The sequence below is a fragment of the Kwoniella shandongensis genome, chromosome 4, assembly GCF_008629635.2.
Source record: "Kwoniella shandongensis chromosome 4, complete sequence".
NCBI lineage: Eukaryota > Fungi > Basidiomycota > Tremellomycetes > Tremellales > Cryptococcaceae > Kwoniella > Kwoniella shandongensis.
This window is the reverse complement of record NC_089290.1, coordinates 913219-938901: the sequence shown is the minus strand read 5'-3', so window position 1 is coordinate 938901 and position 25683 is coordinate 913219. Positions and strand designations below refer to the sequence as shown.

The window sequence follows — 25683 nt, the reverse complement described above, 5'->3', positions numbered from 1 at the left end:
CATATATGTAGATGCACGTATGCAAGTCGATCTTCAACTACATTCCACTCCAGACTAAAGCTTCCGTCTACTCTCCACAATAACCTCTCTACCACCCCAAGCGATCCCTTGGTACTCTCCCTCGTTCTCACCTATCAACACTTTCCCTCGACTCAACAAGGACTCTTCGTGTGCAGAAGTCGGTAAACCTTCTCCGAACTCTCCAATCTTTCTTCCTGTCTTGGTGTCCTCACTGCCCGTTAAGAGGGATGATAATTCCTGATCCCCTCTGACGAGATACAGACTGAGGAGAGCGTTGACGGCCGCTCGATGTTCCGCCATTGATTTACTCGATCCGTGTCCTTCAGCCAATTTGATACCGGAGGGGAGGAACAGACCAATCAAGAACAAAGGTGATTGAGAGGCTACACCAGTCGAGGCGAGTAAGCGCGATTCGATGATACCAGCATTGGAGGAGAGGGGAACGCCGGCAGAGGATAGATGGGTAGAGATGACGGAGGTGAGGACATGCATTGGGTTTTTGAAGGAGAAGAGGGTGGAAAGGTCCAGTGATCGTGAGAGGAAGTGGGCGTGGACGAATGCTCGTGCGGCGTGAATACCCTGTAAATTTGAATGGGAGGATCAGCATGGTTGTCAAGGACAATCTGACAAGATACACCAAGAACATGGTGCGTGTGTGACAGGAACATGGCAGGAATTTGGCGGGGAATTGATCATTTGTATAAATGCAAATGCACTCACCTGCTCCTGGTAGATCAGACCGACAAACGCTCTGACGGATGAAGCGACGACACCTTCGAACCCTTCTCTCTTCCCCTTTCTCGATTTCTGACCTCCCGTCGCCGACGCACCCTCCTCTCCTTCTTGCTGTTGGTTCTTCACAAACTTTTCAAACCTCTTTCCGACGGGTACTTTCTCCGGACCTGTTGATACGTCTCCTTCTCTCCTATCTCTCCAAGCCTGTTCTGCGATTGCCGTCTTGCTCCATCTCACGGCCAAACCAGCTGAATTGGAACCTTTTCCATAACCGGGTACACCAGGTGTGTTACCACCTCCTTGTACTGACACACCGAGTTCTCGAGCTACAGAAACGAGAGCTGAAGGACCGACATAAGCCGTGATGGCATTTTGGAGGGCGTGGGTCGGTAAGAGTGGATAGAGGGTAGATAGATGTTCAGAAGCGAATAGTCCAAGTAAAGAATTTCCAAGTGTGGACAAGAGCTCGTTGTTCTCTTCTGTCGTCGTCGTCGTTGTTGTCTCCTCAGAAGCTTGTTGATCGAGCGAGGAGACGTAGGAGGGGTGAGTGAGACATGCGATGAGAGCAGAATGGAGGTTGGTCGATGGTGGTAAGGAAAGTCGTGAGAGTAGAGCGGAGAGCGCAGTGGGTGGTGGAATCAATGATGGCGCGGGTTTGGAACTTGTCGCAGCGAGCACGGAGGTGGTTGTGTGCAATGGTCGAGAAGGAGCGAATCGACGTCGGGCAAGTCGACGTGTGAGCGCAGGCGAAAACACCGATCGCACAGTCAACAGAGAGGATGTACCAGCGGCGGCTGTCATGATGAGCGAGAGCGGATGAGAGAGCGAGAACGAGCTGTTGGGGAGTTGTCAAGAGGTACTTTTGTTTGATCTAGATCAGTAGTGGAATTGATACTAAATGTTTCAAGTTGAGCGTGTGCACACCTGGTGCGGCCCTCGAAAAAGTCAAAGTAGCGATCTATTCCTATTGCTCCTTGCATGACGTGTCAATACTCGCCCAGCTCATTTGATCCCGCTTTCATTTGATAAGACGATGTGATGATACAGTATCCGGTTATTCCAGATCAGCAGCACGTGCTCAGCTCGTCACCGTTATAAGCATCCCCTCTTCGGAATCCCATCTGTACATACCCTGCTTGCTTATACATATTGACTTACTATCCCTCCACACTTATCAGCTTAGAACGCTTAAGCAAACAGAAATTTCTCTCGCAACCATGTCATTCACACGAACCGGTCCTATGGCTCTCCGTACTCTCCGTTCCGCTTCCCTTTCCCTCTCCGTCCGTCCCCTTCCTTCCCTCGCCGTCACCTCCGGCGCCACTCGCTCCTTCTCCTCCGCCTCGCCAGTGCGAATGGTAGTCTCGTCGGTGAGATACGATTCGAGACAGCCTTCGAGATCTGCCTGGGCAAAGAACCCCATCATCAAATATGAAGAGTTGAAACCTCTCACACAGCAGCCAACCGACGTGAGTCTTGCACAATTACGGTCGCGGCCGGCCCTTACAGCTTGACCGTTTTGCTGTCGCTCCTCGTGATTTGTTCATGGAGATAAGAGTCGACTGTGCTAATGCCTTGTTTCCGCAGAACGTCCTCCTCGTCGATGTTAGAGAACCCGATGAGGTTGCGCTTGGCTCCATCCCCTCGGCTGTCAACCTCCCTCTTTCGAGGTTGAAGGATGCCTTGGACAGAGGATTCAACGCGGGTGATTTCCAAAAGGTGCGTTGGAGTGAATTACATAGGTTATTGAACTTCATGCTGATCAGTCTGTCTCTCTACTCTTCTGCTCCTTCTCATGACCACTCCTTCAACGATACCAACCCACTCCCTTCCTTTCTTTTCTCTGGTTACCCACGGACCCTGTCCTGCCAATTCGACCTCGTAGGAATTCGCTTTCTCCAAACCTACCTACGACCAAAATATCATCTTCTTCTGTCGATCTGGCAAACGATCTGCCAACGCTGCTGAGCTCGCGAGCGAGAGGGGATATCCTAACATCCGAAACTATCAGGGAAGTTGGTTGGACTGGAGCAAGCGAGAGGGCGAGGGTGACAAGGATGATTAAGGGAGTCGAATATACAACACAATGCCATTGGCGCAGAGCCATACGGAAGTAGGAAGACATTGACATGACGAATGACACAGATAAAATACCAAGTAACATCAATCAACTTGCATCTCTTTGCTGAACATATTATACTGACCAATCTTGTCTCAAATCGTATAAACATCGCTACATCGTGCAATCATAAAGAACGTGAATTCGTGTATCTCGTCAGAACATAAGCAATCCTCCACAATCATCTCAATACTACTGATCTACCTCTCTACACGTCTAGCTCTCTCTTTCGCCTACGCTCTCACAGCAGTGGTAGTGTGAGTAGTGATGTTGGTGTTCCTGTAATGTCGCTCTCTGAACCAACCGATCACGACCAATGGGATAGCTGCGAGATACAACAACCATCCGAGGATAACCATGACGAATGCAGCGCCGTATCGAGGTCGGAGGGAGTCGTCGTCGAATCGGTGGTGAGCGACTCCGAAGATGATAACAACGAGGAGGAAGGAGATGGTAGCGAGGAGGGAGGTGAAGATCTGTTTTGGGTGGTGCCGGGGCGTTCGAAGGGGGAGACGAGGCAGAGTAGTGATGAGCAGAATCGGAGTGAGAGGATTCATGAAGGACAGAGTGAGATACGCAGTCAGTGAAATGCTCAATCGCGGTTGAAGCACACAAAGCCCACTCACAGTCAAGAAGAAACTAGCAGCACCAGATCTTAGATCGGCTGCCGAATGAAGAAGGGAGAAGAATGCAAAGGTACCGAAAGCAGCAGTGAGAGCGACGAGGATAAGTGCTCCGGTAGCAGACTTATGAGGGATCCAACGACCGAATTCGTATCTGTCGACGAGGAGGAATTAGTCATTGCTGACATGCTTTTTGACGAGTTATGTGATATGTAAAGTGGAGACTCACCCGACATGCTGATAACATCGTTGACCTTGGATGAGACCTGTCAAAGCGCCCTCTGCACACCAACCAAAGTTACCGAACTACGAACTAGCGATCAGCGAATCGAAGTTACTATGCCTACAACCGGCTGTATCTTGACCAGTACTCACCCTCACGTCATTCTCCCTCGTGTGGATGTAGTGGATGTGCTTGATGAAGGGGGTCGAGAAGGCCGAGAGCCAGAAGAAGAGGGTGGCGATCTGGGTTGAGAGCGGCGTGTCAGTAATGGTGTTCGATGAATGGATAGGGAGATGGAGAGGGAAGAAGGGAAAGTGAAGAAAGGGGATATGTAATGGAGAGTTGACGATACTTACAAATACTGCCACTGCCGCAAGGGTCAGTGAGAGTGGTGAACGTCGAGTACGGTATGCCATGTTGTGTTGTGTTGTATCGCTTCGTATTTCGGAGTTTGGTACAAGTTTGACGGATGTCAACAGCTCAAGTTACTGAGCTGCGTAGTAGGAGACTATAGAGTGAGATTGTGGATGAGAATAGGGAAAGAGAGAAGTTGGAAGAAAATAGTCCCCCTTTATACCTCTCATGTCCATGCCTCGTTTGCCCAGACCTTCCTCTGCAAGTCTACTCGAACCCAATGACGTCTTTGATCGACCCAGGCCCATCTTTCCCTTCCGACGTGTGTTTCATGTACAGTTACAAAGTACAATCAATCGTCAAAGGAAGAATGACAGAGGAATTGATGCGCGTGACGTCAATGTGTGTGTGTGGTCTGTGCATCATTCACATCATCCTCCGAAGCGTCAGTAGTGGAGCGAGCGTCTTCATCAGGTCATACACAGCGCACATCGCACATCATATAGTATCCCCTCGGACGCGGTTGTCAACAATTCACTCTCTTCGGCGTCAGATTCAGTTCAATTTAGTACGCGGTGGTCTGTGCGCAAATGTCAATAAGGTACGAACAGGAGGTGGCGGGGGGATGGTCGATGGGAAGGGATGTTTTGATGTTCTGGGTCGAGTCAGTCGGAGTTTGAGGGGTTCTCGGCTAGTATGGACGCAATGAGCGAGTGAAGAGCTTACATGACGTCCAGGAGGATATCTTCATCGCAATGCCCCAGAATGTAAAAGGATAGGCAACTACTCAGACACCTCTATATCCCTTCTCTCCAACAGTCGCGGTGCCACCTTGGCTCGATGTGACGAATATCACCGCATATCGCCGTCTCCAAGCATATGGTGGTCCTGTTCTGAATTTGCTTCCGCTCCTCCTAACTCGCTGGTTGAGTGACGTATTCGTGTAATGCGCTCGTCATACTCGTTGCTCGTACTCGTACTCGTACAGTTCGAGTATTCCACGCTCAACCCACATTCACCGCTATCTGTTTTCATCATACCGTATCAACATCTCAATTGATTCTCTAATTCATCTTCCCGTTCCTATCTCTCCTTCCGACAGAACACCACACCACACGAAACGATGCCAGCTGTTGATCCTCATTATTTATGGGCCTTGGGCCATGGTATCATGCTACTTTCAGCGGGTGAGTGGAGAGGCTTCACTACATCATCTGGTCTTCTTCCCCTTATCAACAACGTCCCCTATCCTTTCAGACGGGATGATCTGAACTATTGGATAAGACAGTACTGATCTTTGTTCACTTGTGCAGGCTACATAATCCTCCAAACTGTATTCTTCCGACCTACCCCTACAAAGACTTACAAGTTCGCCTACACCGGAGCTCTCCTCTCTTACTCTATCGTGGTGTACAAGTCCCTCGGTAGACCTCAACCGAACGCTCTTTGGGCGAGGAGAGCATTGGTCGATGAGAATGTGCAATACGCCATCTTGGCATTGTACTGGTGGATTTCAAAGCCCGTCAATGGTGAGTACTTGACATGTTGCGTCGAGCGAGAAAGGTGGAGGTGAGGCGACGGACGCAGGAAGATGTGTGTCATAGATTGCACCTTCATATCGCTTGTCGCTTGCTGGGAGTGCGGGAGTCGCTGTGATCGACGTCAATATCAGGTAGTCCGATGCTGACTCAAATACACCCTCACACAGTTTCTATCCTCCCGTTCGCTACATTCTCCCTCTTCCACTGTCTCACCTTCCTCCGAACCAACATCATCCCCAAACTTGTCCCGTACGTCATCTCATCTCTCTCGTAATTGCGCGGCTAGTCTTCGTAGCTGACCATTCATTTCAATTGTCTCTCATCTTCACTCAAATCAACTATCCTTTCTTTCAAATATAATCCCCCTCGCTTCAATCCCACAGTGCTCCCCCACCTCAAGCTGCTGGCGCTCAACAAGCACCTCGACCCCCTGCTTTGCTCGAGAATGTATCGAGAAAGATCCAGGTCTGGGTCAAGGTCAACTACGATGTTGCCATGCGATTCGTGGCGTACTGTGAGATTTTGATCGCGCTTAGATTAGTACTGGGTGTCGTGACGTGAGTGCGGCGTGTCAACCCTTTCCGTCTTACACCTTATTCTGTGACTCGAAATATTTGATTACTACCGAGAGTATAATCAATACTGATATATTTTTTCCAATTTGCCATTTGCAGCTTCCGAACATCCCTCATCGCACCTCTCTTCATGGTCCATTTCATCCGACTTCGATATCACGCCTCCCCTTTTACCCGAACTGCCGTTAACAATATCACGACTTACGTCGACAACTTTGCTTCCAATAAAGGAGCAGCTGTTCAAAACGGTTGGAACACGGTCAAAAGGGTGATTGCAGCATGGGGTGGATCGCCTCTCTTTGGAAATGCGACTGCGGGCGCACCACCTGCTGCTGGTCCTGGCGCACAAGGTGCAGCTGCGGCGAGGAGGTAGTTGCTATAGTGACAATGAAAGAAAATGTCGTGTGACGTACTTGACGGATTAAGTGTGTGAAGGGAGAGGTGCAAGGCAGAGCAGGGAGAAGAAGTGAAGCGTAAAGACGGAGAAGGAGCGAGAGGGAGGGCAAGGAAGACAAAAGTTATATGGACGAAGATGAATACCCTAATTTGTGAAGATATACACGTTCCATATGTACCGCCAGTCCACCAAACCACCAGTACACCCTAAGGTTACTCCGAGTCACGATGATTGGGGAGAACACATCAGTGAACTTCAGGCTCGTCGAGACCTATCTGGCAAGCGCCAGGTACAGGTACGGACTAGCCAATCTTGAACCACGTCTGAGTTCAGCTCGCAGTTGAGGTGAAACAACGCTTCCTGCCGCACGTTCATGGAAGGTAGCGAGCTCGACGAGGTTGCGGCTCCCACCAAGGTTTCTTTCCCTCATCGTCTTGTTCGAATGCAAAGATACGCGCGTCCAATTTGTACCTTGATACATCATGCGTACTGTACGGGCTAAAGAATTTTCTTTCCAAAATCACTCAACTCGAACCGCACAAAGAAAAGAAAACTTCCCCTTTCGATCAAGCAGAACATCCACTCCACAGATAACCACCAAGACCCGCAAAAGCAACCGTTTAATGGTCGATGATGGAGAGGTTACCGGTGATCAACTTGTTCTCGAGGTTGGTTCCGTCGGGGATCATGATCTTGTTACCCTCGGTAGCGACGATGATACAAGTACCGGCCAATCGGACACCCTTGCCGAACCAGACATCTCCAGCAACGGTCAAGTGGTCAAGCTCTGTGATGTTGGGAATGGACTTGAATCGCTTCTCGAAGTTCTGCAGATGGCAAATGTTAATCAGCTGCTACGCACTGACTAGCTGCTGTTGCGAGGTTCAGTGACTCACAGCAACCTTCTTGAACTGGTCACCAAGCTTGACGACGGGTGTTCCACCGAATTCTCGTGATTTGTCCATGGTCAAGACACCGTGCTCAAGGTTGTAAAGCTTGGACTTGATCAACATCAAGTCTCTGCAAGGTGGTCAGCGTGGATGCACAAACAGCCGACCAACGACTGCCGACTCACGATGAAGACTTGACGGGCAAGAATCGTGATCGAGGAACGTTGATACCAATGGCACTGTCGAAGTGCTGAGACAGGGAAATGTCAGCTTATCACCCACAAGACTTTCTTCCTTCAGCGGGCAGCTCACCTTGATAGCGGCACCAATGGCGGTCTCAAGCTGGATGACAGCTGTTCCGTTGTCGGTGACCTACACAGATATTAGCACATACAGTCTTATCGGTGAGATACACAAACTCACCTTGTTGTTGACAATGATCTCGAGGTTGAGGGCATCCTCGTCCATGATCCTCTTGATTGCTCGCAAGTTAGCCCAGATGTTGTTGGTGTTGACTAAGCTCGGACTGTCAGCGTACTTCCGTCCACTTTCTTCCAGAGCCACTTACAGATCTTGAACTTTCTGGTGGAGCAGAACTCGTCCAAGTGGTCCTTGGGGACCTGGGCGACCTCGAGAAGTCGGGGCTTGCCCTCGTAGTCGATGATGGTACCACCCTTGACATCGGCCTTGGTCTTGTCGGTGACCTCCATGACGTACTCAGCCTGAGCGTCGATCATGGTCTGCATGATGTTGAGGTCGACGACGGCACCGAGGTTGTCAACGTTGGAGATGAAGATGTACTCCTTGCCAGCGGCGATGAGCTTGTCGAGGAGACCAGAGTTGCTACATTGTCATATCAGTAAGATGTGATTGGCCAAAAATCTCGCGCAACTCACGTCAAGGCGTCGAAGATGTCACCGTGACCGGGAGGGTACCAGTGAGCCTTGTCGCTGGCGGCCTCCTGAGGACAGGGGAGGAGGGACTCCTTGTCAACACGGGGGTATCGAGATTGGTTGAAGGTGAGGATGTTGATGTTGTGGTTTTGGTACTTTTGGATGATCCTGGCGGTGTCGTCGTCGGTGTTGAAAGAGTTCATGAGGATGAAGGGAACGTTGACGCCGTATTTCTCGTTCAAGTGCTATAAATTCACATGAGAAAATGCGCACTTTGTTACAAGAACAGCAGCAGGACACACCTCAATCTGTCTGACACTGAGATCCAAGAAAGTCATACCCTCCCTGACCTCGATGATGGATTTGGGACCAACACAACCCATGGTAGTACCGAGACCACCGTTGAGCTTGAGGACGGCAAGCTTGTTAAGGATGGAAGGGTCGACACCGTCGAGGACCTTGTAAGGTCGGACCTGCTCGGGTTTAGGAGAGTTGATCTTCTCCCAGTCGCTATAACGCACGAGCACATTAGTACTTTGCGCGTAGAAAAGGGCTAGCTATGAGCTCAAAAGAAACACTCACAGTTTCTCGCCCTTTGCTCGCTCGGTCAAGAATCGGTTGAAAAGCAAGAAGAAGGATTGCATTTCAGCCTCGAAGATCTACAAGAGGAACAAGTAGCATTAGCTTCCATGTTGGATAGAATTCAGGCTTTGTGGGTCCTTCCGCACCAACGTGCGTAAAGGATAGATATGATTGTCTGACTAATCACCCCTCATGGGTGCAGTGAGGGACCACAGACGACACTCACCTTCTTCTTAGCTGGGTCTTGGACACCAGCAACCATTCGGTTGAGCTCGTTCCTCATGGTCTTGGCCGCAACACCGGTGGTAGCGGATTTGAAGTCCTGTGTGGGAGCAATGGCATGGGCAAGGATGGGAAGGGAGGAAAGAGCAATGATCAATCAGCATGCGTGAACAGTATGAGCATGAGTAGAATTCAGCACGTCGCGTCTGTTGACGAAGAGGGGCGTCGAACGTGTTTGTAAATAGGAAACTCCGACGCACCATGGCAGAGTGACCTCTTTGACGAGCAGAGGACTGGAGGTCCTTCTTTCCGGGTTCAGACAGAGTAGCCATTTTGTTGTTGTGTATTTGGGTGTATGTAGGTGTAAGTGTAAGGAGTGTTTGTCTTTTTTATCTGATGAAGAAGTAAAAGACAAAAGAAGTGATGTGGAAGCGTCAAGGTGGGGAACGGTTGTGGGGCGAGTGGAAGGGTGTTAAAAGAGTAACTTACACGATACAATGGCAGATGCAGGGAATGACGCGCGACGCACCACCCATACACACCCAGACACACCTGGAGGATTCAGGGTATAAGCACGGGAGTTTTACGTAAAATTGCCCCAGTCGGTTTCGTTCAACCGTACTTTGGCTAATTGGCTGGAGTAGCTGTACGTACATCTACATGTTGCCGACAGCCAGTTGCCGCTTATATACGGTATCTCATCTGGAATGTAATGGAGGACAGTGGTGTAGCCCAATGAGGGGTAGCGAGCTGTACCTTCGGTGCAGGCCGTTCAACGATTGCACTTCCAGTTGACATGGCCATGACCTAGCCATTATTGTTAGCTTGCCTGCTCGGGCCGTGCCTGTTTATGGAAGCAGTCCAATGCTATGCGACACGCATCCTCCCTTATCCATGCTTGCCTCCTCTCTCTGTTACACAGCTGAGCATATTCAAAAGGCAAGATTGGCTAAGTGATACATGCATCCTCCTGTCACTTCCAAAACGATGACTGCCACAAACCTCCTAATGGGAGTCCAGACAAAGCGGCTGCACAGCCCCGGGGAAAACGCCACCAGACAGGTCCGCACAGTGTCCCGTTGATCGAAATTTGGTCGCAAGAATGGATGTGGTGATGCATTTTAGGCTTCTATATATGGTGGTGCGGTGTTTGTAGCTGTTGGAGAAGAAGACAGCAAAGTATCATGGCGATGGTTCAAATGGCAAGATAATACAGGACAACGTGTAGAACAGATGAATGACAAGGTAGACGAAACGAGAGATGACGGAACAAGAATGCTTCTAAACCAGCGGAGACAGGCAGTGCCACTGGACATTACGGTCGGCGCCGCTATGACTTGGACATCGAGTATTTCGGACTAGGAATCGGTGGATTCTTGTTGAACTGAACCACAGATATGACAGAGGGAAAGAAGGTTCTCTTCTTCTTGTCGATATGGTGATTCGAGGGCGATGACGATGAAGCCTACACCCACAAATAACGACCGGATCAGCGTCTGTCACCTCTCAGAACGGGTTTTGGTCGGGTATCACTCACCTCACTGTTTACGTCCGATATCCTCTTCCGCTTCAAGTTCTCCTTCTCCATGGCGGACCTGTTATCCTTGTTCTCGTTCCCGTTATGTTGTTCGCTGTCTTTGCCCTTTCCTTTTCCATCCACACTTGCGCTGAACGACGGCAGCGGCTTGTCACTGACGTTCTTGACATTTAAAATCAATCTTGTCCCATTCGTACTTCTCCCTGTCACTTCTTTTCCTTTCTCCTCTGAGAAAGTAGAAGCATAATGGCCTTTCGGAACAAATCCTGCCCCGCCAATAACATCGAGACTGCTCTTGGAAGTCCCGAACGGATAAGGAGGTATCGTTTTGCGAGGCGGAATGTCAGGACGCCAATTGGGTAACCCGTTCGACAGGGGGACCACAGGAGGCTGGACATATGGTAGCTTCCTCGCTACAGGACTGTTGCTTGCGCTTCCAGATCCAACAGGTCCATCACGTGAAGGACCGCTTGCCAAGTTCCAAGCTGGACGACCCAATACTAAGCCATTGGTGCTGGGACTCGCGGCTGGCGATCCAATCGCTTGGCCGAGCAATTGCTGGTATTTCCCAATAATGGATTAGTATTCCCGCATCACAAACGTCTCGTTGCACACTCACCCTCTCTTTCCCCTTGCCATCCTCCTTCGCTTGCGTGATGACACCACTGACCCTCCTTGCCACAAACTGTACCTCTGGCGAGCTCGTACCACCCGTATCACGCTGCCTAGCTTGCTCCTTCGCCAACTTGAGCGCGGCAGCTCTTTGTCTCTTCCCCGAACCTGGAGGTCGACCTCTTCGCTTCTTCGGTGCCTCAGAGGTACCACTTGATTCCGCATCGCTGGTAAGATCGATGACCGGGGTGTTGGAAAGATCGATCGTGAGCCGCTTACTAGGTCGGACTGCTGTAGATGGTAATGCTGTGAAGGGAGAACGAGCGAGTTGAGCGAGCGTAATCGGAAGCGACCTTCTCGCGACATTAGGAGTAAGACGTTGTTCGTCTTGCTGTTTCTTACCGTTGACGACGACGGATTTTACGGCGGGAGATGGTCGAGAACTTGTAGCGGATGCGCTAGGTCGTTTCGAGGAGTTAGCGGAAGACCTTGCCTGCCCTGTCACTGCTTCGACCTCGTCTTCTTCCTCATCTTCCCCTCTTCCTGAGCCTCCTCGTCCACCAACATGATCGACACCGACTAGAATCACATCCGAGGGCTCTGATTCGATTTCGGCATTTGCAATATCTTGATCGTCGTCACCTTCCTGTTGATCCTGTCGTTGAGTTCTCGTCGCTGCCGCCTGCGCCGCCTGCGCTTGAGTCGGCTCCGTCCTCGTCACTCCTAACCGTTTCTCTGCCAATCGCTTCATCTCTTCCTCGTTCTTATTATCTCTGAATCTCCCACCTCGTCTCGTTCCCGAAAGGACCTTGTTCTGCTCTTCCTGCCTCCTCTTCAGCTCCTCTTCCGTGATGTACTCATACCGACTCCACACTCCCGACCCTTTTATCTTCCCCTCATCACGAATGCGTTTGGCCTCCAAGCGCTGTTTCTTTGCCTCCTCTTTCGCTTCGGCAGCAGCTTTCACAGCCGCCTCTTTCGCTTCTTGGGCCGACCAGGCCGCTTCTCGAAGCGACTCAATGAAGAATGTCTCAGCTTCTATCTGGGCTCGTAATTTTCGAGCTCGCTTCTCGTCTCGAGTTTCACCGGCAGGCGAAACAGGGATCTCGACAGGCTTGACCTTTGGAACCTTGCTCAACGTTGGTAGAGGAACGGTGGATATTTTTCGCGGGATATATCCGGGAGGTACCAAATGTGCGGGAGGGTATTCTTGGACGTCTTGTGGTCTGTGAGCAGGCCAGGGCAGCTCAAAAACAAGAGCATGCCGAACACATCTATACACATTAGCATGATCCGGTCGGAAGGCAAGCTCACCTCTGACAATGATCGAAATATCTTCCGTTGAACCAGATTTGCTCTGTGAGCGGTTTCGCGCAGGTTGCACATCGAGGGAAATCGCTGGGTAAATCATCCGTCGCCTCTGTTTGTTCCTCTTCAGTCTCTGTTTCGGTCTTCTTTGGTATCTTTTTCGGTCGCTGCAGGAAAGACCAAGGCTTAATGTTCTGCACGACTTTCCGAATGACACGTTCTCGCCTATTTGGAGGCGGATCGAGAGGCGAGTCGAGATCAGAAACTACGCTTTCCGTGGTTGGAGAGGCAGGAAGTGCAAGCTTCGGTGGTCGTCCTCGCCGCTTCTTCTGAGGTGTCACACTCTGCGACGATGTGTCGTTCTCTGGTTCCAGATCGGCTGACTCCGTTTCATCGCCAGCGTGAGTTCGGCTCGATCCAACATTCACATTCCATCGTTCCTCGTCGTCTTCATCTTCCTTCCCATTGACTTGATTTCGGAGCGAGCTAAGACCAACGCTCTTTGTCTCGCGTGAGACTGACTCGCGCATGCTGGGTGATGAATCCCTCCGAGATGGTCCGGCTGACGAATCGCGGGAGTCACTACGAGAAATACCTCGCGAGTTGGTTGTCGATTTGGGTGTGAAACCGCCTTGAGCGTTTTGTTCGCAGGTCAAGCAGAGGCTAAGGAGATATAGGCCGTCAATTCTGGGCCTTTTGCGACCATTGTAGAAGCTCACCATTCTATATTGGCACGACCGACTGAAGAGACGAAATGGGCGAAAGATTGAGTGATTGGTCAGTCATTGCTTGATACAGATACACAGTTGAGCTTACAGTAGTTTTCGCCGCTGACGAAACAAAACTAGGTCAGCTATACGTCGACACGCCAAGAGGCAGTAGTGGCTCACTAGAATGTAGTCAATTCCTCGCCGACCTTGATTGGTCGTAAGACACGGAAGGTGACGTATTTCCCCTGTCTCAGCAATTCAACGTTGGGGTCGCAGTCGTGCTAAAACCGTGTTCGAGTCTGTAAGCAATTGCGAGATGGCGAATATCCGCCGAAAACTCACGTTGAGGAATCTCGCTGGACCAAGGAAAAGCTGATAACACCTCTTGAGACCTGACCAAACGATACTGAAATCTCTTCTTTTGGTCCTATCACTCCTTCTTTGACCTTGTCTCTTGCCTTCCACCTCTTTGCCTTTCCCCTTATCGCGTCTCACAGCTGACGAAGTCATCGAGACGGCATCTTCACCTCCGGCGTCCTCGGCTTCGCTATCTGAGTCCGTCTCTTCACCAGCAGCTTCGACGGCGAAATCGTCTCCTATTTCCATCTCTTCTCGCCATTGATCGGGCAGAGGTACGACACTGCCTTGCAATTCTTGCATGACCACGCCGGCGGGTAGGGGTCGTGTAGCAAAGACGGCAAGTTCGGTGTGGCCTGTCACGGCGGAGTATCGGCTGGTCAGGTGGATCTCGAGTCGCGATGTGGGCATTAACGGAAGGAGATATCTTCGGAGATGTCTAGATGGAGTGATGGTTGTTAGCTTGTACGTCAGACGTTTAGGATTTTGTAGCTCACTGGATGAATCTGTCCCTCTGAGTATCGGTCATCTTGCTTTCCAAGTGTGCTTTAATGACGTTGAACCTGCATAGTGCGGTTCAGCCCTGTCCCCGAGTTACCGTGTTCGTGGCGACTCACTCTTGTAATCTTTGCATTGCACTTGGCATATTACCCTTTGTCACCGTCTACATGTAACAAACGTCAGTATGCATACTTATGCTTCTATCGAGAGAACACAAACTCACCTCTTTGACGATAGTCAACACCTCATCCGTCTTGAAAGACGGACCTATAAACTTGACCTGTTGAGGATGTACGCCCAATTTGGTATTTGGCATACTCCCCAACTGATCCACCAATATCCAAGATAGCAAATCATCGTCTGCCGACAGATCTTCCGCAGGATGAGGTAGTACGCGCGCAGGACCAGAAGAAGGTGGTGGGACCGAGAGGGATCCTGTTTGCGCTTGCGCTTGTGCTTGTGCTGGTACCTGTTGTTGATGTGGTCCCGAAGAGACTGGAGGGGTTTGTTGATCCTCTTTTGGTGGTCGTGCCATTGTACGCGTCGTGATTGCCGAGTCGTCAGTCGATCAACAAGCTAAGCAAATGACGATCCTCGACGGGCAAGAGAGAGATGAGAGGAGGGCGAGGGAGAAGAAAGGGGAGATGATGTTAGCTACCTATGCAAGATGTTTTGTATGGCTTCAGTAATTAAGTGATATTATATCAACATGAAATCGAAAGGACGGATTCGCTCCGACATGTTGCAACTCGCGACGGAGAGGAGCGAACAAAGCGCGTTTGACACAATTACAATAATAAACCTCTTTGGAATTTTGACCCTGCATCTCACACAGCACACATCCAAACACATCCACATAGCCGGAACACCTATTTACTCGACAGTATGCAGATGAGATTGTCACAAGCAAACAAGATCCTGCTGGGTTCCTGCATCGTCGTCGTGCCCTGTGAGTGTACACTCATTCACCCGTCCTCCCCTTGATTCAGTTGCTAATGTTCTCGTTGCAATTTGAAAAAGTGTCGTTCTACGGCGGATTGGCTATCAAAGAACATTTCCTCTCCAACGAGCTCAACAAGGTTGAAGCGAATCGACCTGCTCCTCATGAGAGAGCGATGAGAGCACGGATTGTACAGTGAGTTTTCAGCCATGTTACTCGAAGTAGAATTACCACCATAGATCTCGATGTTGACAATTGGCCACTTCGCTTGTTCAACCTTAGGATGGAAGCTGAGCGAAAAGAATTGCTCAAGGAGGGTCAGAACTTGGATAGCAAAATACTTGAGCTTAAGAAGCGAATGGCAGGGGCATGATAGCGAAGCAGTGTGAAGATCGCACGAATGAGGTGAGCCAGCTGTTGTGATCTGGCGGATGACTGCCCTTGAGTTGAGCTGACGACCGGAAAGTCCAACAATGTGCAGCACCACAACACATAGCCGTCCATCTGACCAGTGTGAGCCAGTGGACACCAATTGATCCCAGCCTGACCACGACGAGCTGGTCGAGCCTGGGAGGCACATCGGACAGCGGTCTCAACGTGGACGAGGTGGTACATTTGCATCATGTATAGTATGATGGCTACACAGTGTTGCTGCTTTTTCAGAAGCGCTGCCCTCTTCGGGCTCGACACACCAACGATGATAGCGGAGCACATCCAAGGGGCCTTCCTGTGTACACATTATACTGACCTCACTGATGTGACTTTTATTTATGATCGCATCTCCGGAATACAATCGGTTCATTTGACGTGGATGTGCAGGACGGAGTGATTCCTCAATCGATCTTGAATCAAATTTCGGCTGTTCAGGAAGTTCGAAATGGACTAACGTGGATGTCCCCCACGCACCCAAGGTAGCCCTTCGACGAGCTTGAGACATGGACAATTCCTATCCAGCCTGGAAAGAGTCTCACTTCGTGATAAATATATACCGACACTCTGCTGGACCGGTTGTGATATCAACATTCGCATTCCGATCAGGTTTTATCAAGCCACTTGCTGACCGACATACCTCCCGTCGTATGAGCTATGAGAAGTATAAAGAGTTGATCCACAAGTCATCCCAACTAACATTCCTCATCCAGCTCATCTGATCACTCCCATCTCCCACTCTCGCTTCTCTTTGCAATTTAACGACCTTGACGAACCTCTTACGAACACCTCTCACGTACATATTCACATTCACATCTACACACCACCACCACCACCACCACCACCACCACCACCACCACCACATAACAAGCCCAACTAAAACACAATGCGAACCACTTTTGCTCTCACTGCTCTCCTCGTCTCTGCCTCTGTGGCGCTTGCCGTTCCTACGGCTGTCAACTCGGACCAAGTTGATAAAAAGGTTGCTTCGTATGATACGCCAAAGCATTTCCACCAGGACTGCGACGAGCACAATGTGCAGTGTAGTAAGTCAGCTGATCGTCGTGCACGTCCATGTGCTGGTTCTGTCTCTTACTAGGAAGAGAACGGATCGTCCATTGCGCAGCTTCTTGATTGTGGCTACTTATCCAGACCTGACTCTGGAGAAGGAGCCTTGCTGATACCTGCTTGGTGCGTGCTACAGAGGCGCTCAACAACAATGTCTATGGCGGTGCAAACTATGTTGAAGGCAGCATCGGCAAACAAGTCGGACAAGTGGCTTCTACTGGTGTAAGTCACGCTTGGCCCATCTCCCACTCATTGGGAAATCTGCTCACCGAACCTGTTCCTGCTGGTCCAGTCCCAAATCGCTACCATTGAGAACCAGCCCGATCTCGCTCATACTCTTACCACCAACGGTCCTGTTCTCCAACACGATCTACAAGGTCGTGCGGCCCCGGCTCGCGTCTCCGCCCCCGTCCCAGCTCGCGCATCTGCACCATCGCAATCGCCTGCACCGCACGGTCAGTCAGAGGCTAACGAAGCTCTCAAGCAGGCTGGAAACGATCTTTGGCCCGCTGGGATGATGTCTGGTCTAGGTAATGAGGTTGAGAAACAAGGCAAGGCCATGGAAGTTGCAGCTAAAGGAGTCAATGCTGTGAGTGATTGCAGATCTGCCAAAGTTTGACGTCTCCCTCCTATGGAATCTACCACCGATGGCTAAGCTGACTTCGTGACTTTGCCTTTGCAGATGAGCAAGGAGACAAACAAGGAGATGCAGCATGGTGCTAATGCTGAGCACAAATCCGGCGCAGAGATGATCAACGCCATTGTCGGATAGTTATCCCTGAGCATTACGCTCTCGGAGCAGACACAGTCTGACTGATTGGGAGGGGGTATGTGGATACGTACAGGGGTTGAGGAGGTAACCGTTACATGCATGTTGTACAACTGCACATCGTTACAACACCATTTTGACAACACAAAGCACTCTGATGAAAACACAACAAGCATGATACATTGACCGGTCCATTAAGTTACGTTCTTCACTCAGAGAGGACGATAAGTAGCCAGGACCTTCTTCTTGAACTCTATACATCAAAAGGAAGGACAACAATCAGCTACCACACCATGACAGGAGGATCTTTACCTACCCTCTTGATCATCCCAGATCTGAGCAGCATCAACGTTTAACGGACTCGCGTTGTTCGGGTCACCAAGTAACGATTGGAGCGAGACGAGTATCGTGTGAACGGAATAGACTGCAGACCATTTATCTTGGAGGACTAAGATGTGAAAGGATGGGCTCAGCTGGGCAATCAGGTACGATCCTGAGACATCGATAGCTGACTCACTGTCGAGACAGATGTCTCCACCTTCGAGGTGGACGTCTAAGTATGCCTTCGTCAGCTTGACTCAGACATTCAGGAAAAGGCATGAGGAGGGCATGAGGGTATAGAAACGAATCACATAGCGATAGAATGGTATGAAACGGACATTTGGTCCCTGGCGATGAAGGAGACTCCACACTCACTTGGGTGAAAGCATGGCGTCTCGAACTTGATCTTCGGAGCACTATACGGATAATCCGCGGGGAAGCTCAACGACAATCGGTATGTCAAACCGGCGTAAGCCTGATGTGGTAAGATATAGTACGAATGTATCAGTTTCGGCTGTCCTCCTGGATCGCAGTGATCAAAGCATCAGCTGAAGTAGCACTAACGGTACCGTCAGGACCTGTCATGGTCCCCAGCCATCGGAAGAGGTTCGAGTCCGATTCAGGAAAGGCAGAGATCCCAGGAGTGGGGGTCATCTATGAGGAAGGATGTTCTATCAGCTGATTCTCCCGGTGAAACGCTATTGTCGGCGGAGGATATCCTCACCATCAAGGTCATCAGCTCTTTGCGAAGTCTATACAATATACAATTAGTGTCTCTCGAAAACCAACGGTGCACTGTGTATTTGCGTACCTTTTGGTCACCTGGAAGCCTCCGTTATCAGCCGCTGTAGCGGGCTTGAGATGGGATGGCGAGGCAGCTGTGAGCACATGAGAAGATGTGGTGGTCATTTTGCCAAGATTGTATAACTACAAATAAGATACAGCAAGTTTGTTGATGGGAGACAGCAGATCATCCAACGATCAACAACGCAGAACATTAGCTTGACTTGTCAACAAAGCAGTCGCGATACGATCCTCTTACGTAACTCTGACTCTCTGCACCTCGCGCTAAACCACCCACCTCTATTTCAACTCATGTTCTCTCCTCCTTCTAATTCATCGACAACAAACGCGAAGAACATCACACATAGCAACATGTCACATTGTGAGTTCTAGATCACTCTGAGACGATCTACTTGAAGCTAATCGTCGTGGATGGTCGACCAGCACGAAGAAGTAATTTTGGAAGATTTCAGAGTAATACAGCTTCAGAGAGCTTTCAACGTCAATTGACCGCGCCGTGAGTTTCCTTCATCCTCATCGCAAGCACATCTCGGTTTCACAGGTGGACTTGCGTTATCCTAGAAATATATGCTACTGTATGCTAGACTCCGCGAACGAGTGCTGACTCGCAATCTCGGACACAGCGTACACAAATGGAAGAAACAATGGGTGTCGCCCAAAGGTCTCGCTCCGGAGAGCTCGTATAAGGTGTGTACTCTCTTCAACAGATTTAGCTCGATGGGAGTTTAACTGACACGTACCAATAGATCTGCAAATGGGTCAAATCACATGAGAAAGCGAAACCTGCCGGCGCGATCTCCGAAGTAGGAGATGAGGAGACGCCTGCGCCAGACGGGGATGTCGACGTCGATGAGGAAGATGAAGGGGAAGACGGGGACGAGAACATGGATGAGGACGAGGGAGAGGGCGAGGAAGGAGGCGAAGGAGAAGCTGAGGGCGAAGGAGAGGAAGATGAGACCAAACCTCCCACAGAAACGCCTGCACCTGAAGGTCGGACGGAGCCACCTACGCCTTTAGAAACACCTGATACAGAAGTCGCTCCGCCGTCTCTCGAACCGATTGTCTCGGCTATAGCTGAAACAACGGTTGAACAAACGCCGGCACCCGCCCCTGCCACTACGACCGATGAGCCAACGCACGAAGCACCTATCCCACCTCACACCGAAATACCGTCCAATGCCATCGAGATCACCAACACAACACCGTTCCATACCGAAGCGGGCAAAGCAGACGTTGGCTCGACAGAGCCTGGCATCGAGATCACCACGCGACACGAAGAAGATGTCGTGCCCGAAGCGGTTGCCGAACCGGTCAAGCAGGACGAGAAGATGGATGTTGAGGAAGAAGCGCAACCACCAGCAACGGAAACGCCTATAGAGAAGGATGAGGGACTAGTGATGGGCGAGATGGAGCCACCCGTACCTGCATTGGCTGTTGAAGGTGGTGATGTACCTCCATCAGAGGTTGAGAAGGAGTAGATATGCATGTGATTTTGTAAGATATGATATGCAATAATGATTATATGTTGCGTGCCCTTTCGGCCGTTATATTACCCGGGCCGTTCAAAATAATAACAACAATAACAGAATGATTGGTAACTCGTGTGAGACATCATTCGTAGGGTATTTGCTGCCCCTCGGTTTCTAACTTTCGACTTTGTACATCTCGATTCTATCTGAGACACAGCCATCTATCTATAAATCTATATCTACTTCCACATATCAGATGGTTGTTCGTCAACGACAACCACTAGATAGATTGAGTCCATCAGAATGAGCAACAACACGCCTTCCTCCTCGAGATTACCAAGGCCTTCACCGACGCCGACGGTCTCCCGCTCGTCCACCCCGGTCTCCTCGGCCAAGCACGCTACGGGCTCCTCTTCCTCTTCAAAACGCTCTCGCTCCAAATCCAATCTCCCACCACCGCGTATCCTGCCTTTCCCCGATATATCCACTATCCGATCGGCTCGCGGGTCGAGGGACAGCAGTCGTGCAGGATCACCGTTGAACACGCCCGGATTCGACCGATTGGAAGTAACGTTTGATCAAATGGTCATGATCCGTGGTGGATCATCAGATGGTGGAGCAGCGGCTTCTGGAAGTAATGGACATGGGCATGGACACGGTCACGGACATGTCTCATCTGGATCGGGCACGTCTACACCAATATCCGGTGGTCTGCAAGGTGGGATGTCATCTATGTTGAACGTCTCATCTCCACTAGTCTCAAGAGCAAGAGCTTCAACTGCTCCCAGCGGCACTCCTTCCCCAGCAGCTGCGGGTACCTCTTCGTCTGGTAGATCCGTACCCACACCATCGCCGATGCGAACAACGACAATTATTCCTCGATCTGAATCACCCGTTCCCTCCGCAGTCTTATCTACCTCTGCTCCCTCAGTCGCCATCGCTCCCACTCCTCTCGCTCCTTCCATACCAGCGGTCCTCACCACCACGACCGACACTCGCCCACCAATCACCCCTGTCAGGAACCCGCATTCTCATTCCATGCATGCTCACTCATCCCATTCACATCCCCATACTCACTCGCACACCCACGTCGCAGCAACCCATACACCGCCTCCGACAACTGCTATCATTCCTCCTGCTTCAGCACAACCGCTTGCCGACCATCTGTATCAGGCGTTCCTGAAGGGTATCTGTCCTGATGTTAGGTTGGTAATAAGGAAATGGGGTGTATGCTATCACGTGCATCGTATGGTCCTCTTGCAAGCGAGTAAGTGGTTCCTTGCCTTGACATATGATGGACGCTTAGTGTTGGTTGGTCCACAGGCTTCTTCGAATCGCTCTTCACAGGAGGCTTCTCGGAAACTATACCGACACCAAGGAAGAAGAGGAATAAGCGGAGTGAAACGTCGGATGATGAATGGACTGGGGAAGATGTCGAGCTGAGATTTGATGACCCCAACATCACACGGGCAGCGTTTGAGTAAGTCGTCTGGGGGTGCAAGAGAAGGAAGCTCGGTAGCTGATACAATATCGTAGGATCTGTCTTTCCAGACTCTACTCGCCTTATCCTTATCTTCACTACCCGACAATCCTCCTTCCCACCGCTACTCATCCCCTCACTCCTGCATTTGCTCCCGCAGCCCCTAGCCCCGACCTTCGCTCCTTCCAATCTTCACTGCCGCAACACACCGTACTGGCAACTCCCCGTCTCCTACTTTCGCTTCTCGCCACAACGATCTACCTCGGGCACAGCAGCTTGTTACGGGAAGTCTTCGCAATGATCCTCAGGACGGTCGGTCCCTTGACGGTCGGGCAGTATCTCGCTTTTGCGGTAGGCGACGGTATTGGTGAAGAAGAGTGGGATGACCAAGACTCAGAGGGAGCGAAGGGCCTGCACGGAGTGGCCAGACAACTGACTGATGGAGATACATCATTGGTCTCCAGGGTAGAAGAGGAAGAGGACATGGTTGAAGATGTGTTGCGACCTATCAGTCACAGTCCTCGCTTATCAACTGATTCGGATATAAAGGTTCGGGACGACGATAGCAAAGTCAGTGAGACATCAGAAACGCCTACTCGATTATACGGTCACAATATACCTTCACTTCAGCTTCCTTCTCGATCCAATTCCCTGCGAAGTACGCACAACGACGACCCGTTCTCCTTCACTTCGACAGACGCAAGTTTCTTACCTCACTTTTACGGCGTGGTAGGGAATAAGATTGGCGAGGCTTGTGTCTGTTGGCTTGCTAGATGGGGATTTGACGTTCTCAACGCCGAGCTGGCCTCCGCCAATCCACCCTTCAGGATTTGGTCGCATCGTGGTCTACCTGCGAGATTCGTCAAAGCTCTCCTGAGTTCGGACTACTTTTTCGTGAAAGATGAGATGGAGAGGTACACAGTCACGAGAAAGGTTTTAGAACTAAGACGAAAGGGCTGGGATGAAGAGATGGCGGATAGTGGTGATCTCTCGCTGGCTGGGACAGACGACGATGAACATGGTTGGGACGAATGGGAAGAGGAGGAAAGGGAGATCCAGAGGGTATTTGCGGAAGGGATCCACTATGGTCATATGGTCAGCAGCCACTGGACAAGAGATTGAGGTTCGCGCTGACATGCGATTCATTTAGACATTTGCAGACCTGTCGACGATCGCGTCGGATATCGATGCACAGACGCATCTGCCATACGCTCCATTAGCGGTACTACAGGCTGCCCATTGGACTGCCGCTGATCTTCGCAAACGAGTAACGGAGCACGAGAAGTCTGGCTCAACGGAAGACGATACGGAGCTAGGTCTGACACATACCACATCGACCATCACCGCTTCCCTCACCAAGCGAAAACGACCTGCCACCCGAAACAGAGTACCCAGTCCGTCGAATAGCACCAAGACGTCACCGACCGAGAACTCACAATCTGTCCATTCATCGGCGCATACAATCTGGTATCCTGTCCCTTCCGACGAGACACATCGGGTTGGTGCAAGTGGTCTCTTGACGGTCAGCACTTCAAATCAAGGTGCTCCAGATTTCGGTCCAGATTTGCTTGATATTCTGCCGAATGAAGGGACAATCAAATTCCATGGCACGAAACCGAAACCTCCGCCTCATGGAGAGAGGAACTTTTTCGGTCTGGTAGGAGGTCGATTGACAGCTTCGGAGATCGAAGAAAAGTGGTTGAACGAGGGTGGGGCTTTCGCCATGTCCAGATTGGGGCTGGGAGATACTGGCAGTAAGATGAAGGAAGACAAATGGACCAAGGTTGAGCCTTTCAGGTACGTTCCCGTATTACCATATCTATGCCAGTAGCTGATGTAATCTCCCTACAGGTTCTCGGTCGAATTTTGGGATGTGGATAAGTTAGGCGAGAAAGAGAGGTTTTATTCTGGCACTCACTTCTACGCCGGCTCCTTCTTCAATTGGTTAGTTATTAGCGTGTCTTGGCCGTATCTGGTCAGTGTCAATGCTTACTCATAAATCAGCTATGTGCAAATGATCAAAAGAAAGGAAAAGGGAGTTCAGCTGGGCATCTATCTCCATCGTCAGGTATGTTGCGGTGCCTATACTATACCCAGGTTCAAGCTGACATATCGCAGTCACCCAACGAGCCGTTCCCGACACCCTCGAGCCCGCGATCACTCGTTTCTACTCCTGAAGATCAGGACCCTGCGCCTTCGTCGCTGTCTGTTCCTACTCCCTCTGCGCTTGGGGGAGGCTTGCATGGTAGATCCATGTCGACCTCGCCTGTCATGCCGGGCAGTCCACCTGCTCTGTCCACTTCCCTTGGAGGTACGCGTGGTCTCGCTCGCGCCCCGGCCGATGCGGGAAGGGGAAACACGTCGGATGACGCTGAAGCACCCTACCATGATACGAGAGCTGTGACAAAGGTGAGTGATGGGTCGTTCATCATTGACGCCGCGGGCGTAGGATTATGCTATCGAACGTGGCTGATATCGTTCTGCTCGGTTAGGCATTCTTCTCGATCAGCTGTGCTTCTGCCTTGGGTACCGCTCTGATCCGTTTTACCTCTGGTCCCGACTCGTTCGCCCATTCTCAATCATGGGGCTGGAAATCGTCTGCTCTCAAGAGCGAAGAATATCTAAGTGTACGACCTTCTGCAGAAGGGAGTGAATCGTTGGAGAAGGGTGTTTTGGGATGGAGTGGGGAGGTTCCGAGTGAGAGTATGGATGGAGGAGGACAGGGAGGATGTAGTTTGAGAGCGACGGTCGTGGTTGGCGTGGTGTAAGCCCTGGGTGGTATAGATTGCTCGCTTGCTTGCTTTGCTATTTTGGGTATTCATGGACGCGTTGGTTTATCAGTTGACACAGTATGCATACGATCATTGATAGCAGAAGGGGCGTGTGTCAAATGCACGGAAAGTGCGCAGGGTTCCTTTCGCCTTTCGCCTTTCGCCAAAGGATTGTGCACTGTGCACGGACACCGGTCCACAAGACATGATGGACACACACCGTACCATCACTCGTATATCGCAATCCTTTCCTTTCCTTCCTTTCTCTTCCTTTCTCTTTCTATCTCATCCACCTCTCTCTCAGTCTCAGCTCACTGAACCATATCGGCCGAGACCGTGTTAAGGACATGAGCCCCAGCTACCTCTGTTCGGCATACGAGCAGATACTGCAAGCCTCAACCTGTCCGATATACGATAATTTCTCCTCCCTTCCTCCTTCACAAAACGCAATGACAACGATAATCTCTCAACGGGCTCTTCCTTCCCTTGCGCTATCAGAAGATGTCTTGTTCTCCATCGTCACTTCCCCTCCGATCGCAAAGACCATCATCTTCCTCCAACAAGCATTTAAAGTCGGCTATGAATTAGTCAAACAAACTTTGTCAGATGAGAAGAACAGGGTCATCATGATACTTTCGATCGTGATTCTGATCTTGCTCAATCTCGTCGGATCAAGAGCGAGATTAGCACGATTGGAAAGTCGATTTTCATACGAAGGAGATAATGAGGAGAAGAGCGATGTGTGTGTATCCCAAATACAAGGTCAGCAGTGTGAAGGAGATCGACTTCGAGGAAAGTCAAGGTTAGGATCGGAAAGCGGCATTACTAGATCTACAGTCCTGACGATTAGACGATCCACCATCAGATCCAGAGCGAAGCCCAAGTCGAAGCCGATCGCCGAGTCCGACATCATGACCAACACCAATCTCAAATCCGACAAGAAACACATCCCCCAGCCTGACACCGAACTCACACCGTCCGAATTCGACTCCATGCTTGCCTCATGTTCCACTTCGCCACACTCCAACTTGACACAAGTCATCATCCCTTCGTACAGCTCGATATGGCCTGAGACATACCTCGCGGCATTAGCAATGGCGATGGAGACTGATGGGATTGTTTTGCTACGCAAAGGATGGGTGACGAGGGATTTGGTCAGTGGTAAGATCGCAATTAGAAATGATGGTGTGAGTGGGAACAGTCCAATCCAGAACCAAGGGGTGCATTTTTCGTTCGCAGGTCGAGTATGTCCTTAACTGATGATGCGTTATTTCAACTTCCAGATGACGATTGACGAGCTACTGCAGAGAGAATGGAAAGGTATCGAATGGATCGATTAGTGGCATGGGCAGTAGCAAGAAGACTCGCTGTACTGTACATCTCTCGTGAAGCATTCGGATACCGCGTGAAATGGAACCCGTAGTGTATTTCC

The 25683-nt window shown here is 50.5% G+C and overlaps 12 protein-coding genes across 12 annotated transcripts; 7 read left to right on the top strand and 5 right to left on the bottom strand.

Annotated features, from left to right (window-relative positions):
- Window positions 1-54: 54 nt before the first annotated feature.
- Window positions 55-1557, bottom strand: CI109_102363 (mitochondrial 54S ribosomal protein mL44; the record flags this gene model as incomplete). The annotated part of the gene is made up of 2 exons (XM_032004482.1): window positions 55-600; window positions 742-1557. 2 exons carry the CDS (start codon window positions 1555-1557, stop codon window positions 55-57), a joined length of 1362 nt encoding a protein of 453 aa, XP_031861347.1.
- Window positions 1558-1973: 416 nt separating this feature from the next.
- Window positions 1974-2821, top strand: CI109_102362 (uncharacterized protein; the record flags this gene model as incomplete). The annotated part of the gene is made up of 3 exons (XM_032004483.1): window positions 1974-2225; window positions 2344-2475; window positions 2642-2821. 3 exons carry the CDS (start codon window positions 1974-1976, stop codon window positions 2819-2821), a joined length of 564 nt encoding a protein of 187 aa, XP_031861348.1.
- A 287-nt stretch (window positions 2822-3108) lies between these two features.
- Window positions 3109-4137, bottom strand: CI109_102361 (uncharacterized protein; the record flags this gene model as incomplete). Its single annotated transcript, XM_032004484.1, has 5 exons — window positions 3109-3351; window positions 3502-3652; window positions 3728-3804; window positions 3874-3963; window positions 4078-4137. 5 exons carry the CDS (start codon window positions 4135-4137, stop codon window positions 3109-3111), a joined length of 621 nt encoding a protein of 206 aa, XP_031861349.1.
- A 1061-nt stretch (window positions 4138-5198) lies between these two features.
- On the top strand, window positions 5199-6564 carry CI109_102360 (uncharacterized protein; the record flags this gene model as incomplete). Its single annotated transcript, XM_032004485.1, has 5 exons — window positions 5199-5262; window positions 5389-5604; window positions 5784-5865; window positions 6000-6173; window positions 6291-6564. The coding sequence occupies 5 exons, from the start codon at window positions 5199-5201 to the stop codon at window positions 6562-6564; spliced, it is 810 nt and encodes a 269-aa protein (XP_031861350.1).
- Window positions 6565-7208: 644 nt separating this feature from the next.
- On the bottom strand, window positions 7209-9507 carry CI109_102359 (uncharacterized protein; the record flags this gene model as incomplete). Its single annotated transcript, XM_032004486.1, has 11 exons — window positions 7209-7415; window positions 7485-7608; window positions 7664-7728; window positions 7791-7850; window positions 7902-7993; window positions 8047-8321; window positions 8375-8616; window positions 8674-8881; window positions 8954-9030; window positions 9180-9275; window positions 9436-9507. 11 exons carry the CDS (start codon window positions 9505-9507, stop codon window positions 7209-7211), a joined length of 1518 nt encoding a protein of 505 aa, XP_031861351.1.
- A 998-nt stretch (window positions 9508-10505) lies between these two features.
- Window positions 10506-14735, bottom strand: CI109_102358 (uncharacterized protein; the record flags this gene model as incomplete). Its single annotated transcript, XM_032004487.1, has 11 exons — window positions 10506-10640; window positions 10713-11270; window positions 11332-12550; window positions 12639-13295; window positions 13352-13373; window positions 13449-13462; window positions 13523-13623; window positions 13685-14138; window positions 14197-14262; window positions 14317-14363; window positions 14424-14735. The coding sequence occupies 11 exons, from the start codon at window positions 14733-14735 to the stop codon at window positions 10506-10508; spliced, it is 3585 nt and encodes a 1194-aa protein (XP_031861352.1).
- Window positions 14736-15091: 356 nt separating this feature from the next.
- CI109_102357 (uncharacterized protein) lies at window positions 15092-15513 on the top strand (the record flags this gene model as incomplete). The annotated part of the gene is made up of 3 exons (XM_032004488.2): window positions 15092-15149; window positions 15221-15335; window positions 15423-15513. The coding sequence occupies 3 exons, from the start codon at window positions 15092-15094 to the stop codon at window positions 15511-15513; spliced, it is 264 nt and encodes an 87-aa protein (XP_031861353.2).
- Window positions 15514-16455: 942 nt separating this feature from the next.
- On the top strand, window positions 16456-17409 carry CI109_102356 (uncharacterized protein; the record flags this gene model as incomplete). The annotated part of the gene is made up of 4 exons (XM_032004489.1): window positions 16456-16615; window positions 16774-16859; window positions 16930-17226; window positions 17320-17409. The coding sequence occupies 4 exons, from the start codon at window positions 16456-16458 to the stop codon at window positions 17407-17409; spliced, it is 633 nt and encodes a 210-aa protein (XP_031861354.1).
- Window positions 17410-17618: 209 nt separating this feature from the next.
- CI109_102355 (uncharacterized protein) lies at window positions 17619-18636 on the bottom strand (the record flags this gene model as incomplete). Its single annotated transcript, XM_032004490.1, has 7 exons — window positions 17619-17659; window positions 17723-17854; window positions 17924-17959; window positions 18103-18202; window positions 18292-18381; window positions 18452-18479; window positions 18539-18636. The coding sequence occupies 7 exons, from the start codon at window positions 18634-18636 to the stop codon at window positions 17619-17621; spliced, it is 525 nt and encodes a 174-aa protein (XP_031861355.1).
- Window positions 18637-18882: 246 nt separating this feature from the next.
- CI109_102354 (uncharacterized protein) lies at window positions 18883-20009 on the top strand (the record flags this gene model as incomplete). Its single annotated transcript, XM_032004491.1, has 4 exons — window positions 18883-18892; window positions 18955-19027; window positions 19155-19218; window positions 19278-20009. The coding sequence occupies 4 exons, from the start codon at window positions 18883-18885 to the stop codon at window positions 20007-20009; spliced, it is 879 nt and encodes a 292-aa protein (XP_031861356.1).
- A 294-nt stretch (window positions 20010-20303) lies between these two features.
- On the top strand, window positions 20304-24248 carry CI109_102353 (uncharacterized protein; the record flags this gene model as incomplete). The annotated part of the gene is made up of 8 exons (XM_032004492.1): window positions 20304-21267; window positions 21324-21480; window positions 21537-22575; window positions 22631-23277; window positions 23332-23424; window positions 23485-23548; window positions 23599-23889; window positions 23973-24248. The coding sequence occupies 8 exons, from the start codon at window positions 20304-20306 to the stop codon at window positions 24246-24248; spliced, it is 3531 nt and encodes a 1176-aa protein (XP_031861357.1).
- A 452-nt stretch (window positions 24249-24700) lies between these two features.
- CI109_102352 (uncharacterized protein) lies at window positions 24701-25591 on the top strand (the record flags this gene model as incomplete). The annotated part of the gene is made up of 2 exons (XM_032004493.1): window positions 24701-25438; window positions 25535-25591. 2 exons carry the CDS (start codon window positions 24701-24703, stop codon window positions 25589-25591), a joined length of 795 nt encoding a protein of 264 aa, XP_031861358.1.
- Window positions 25592-25683: the final 92 nt, after the last annotated feature.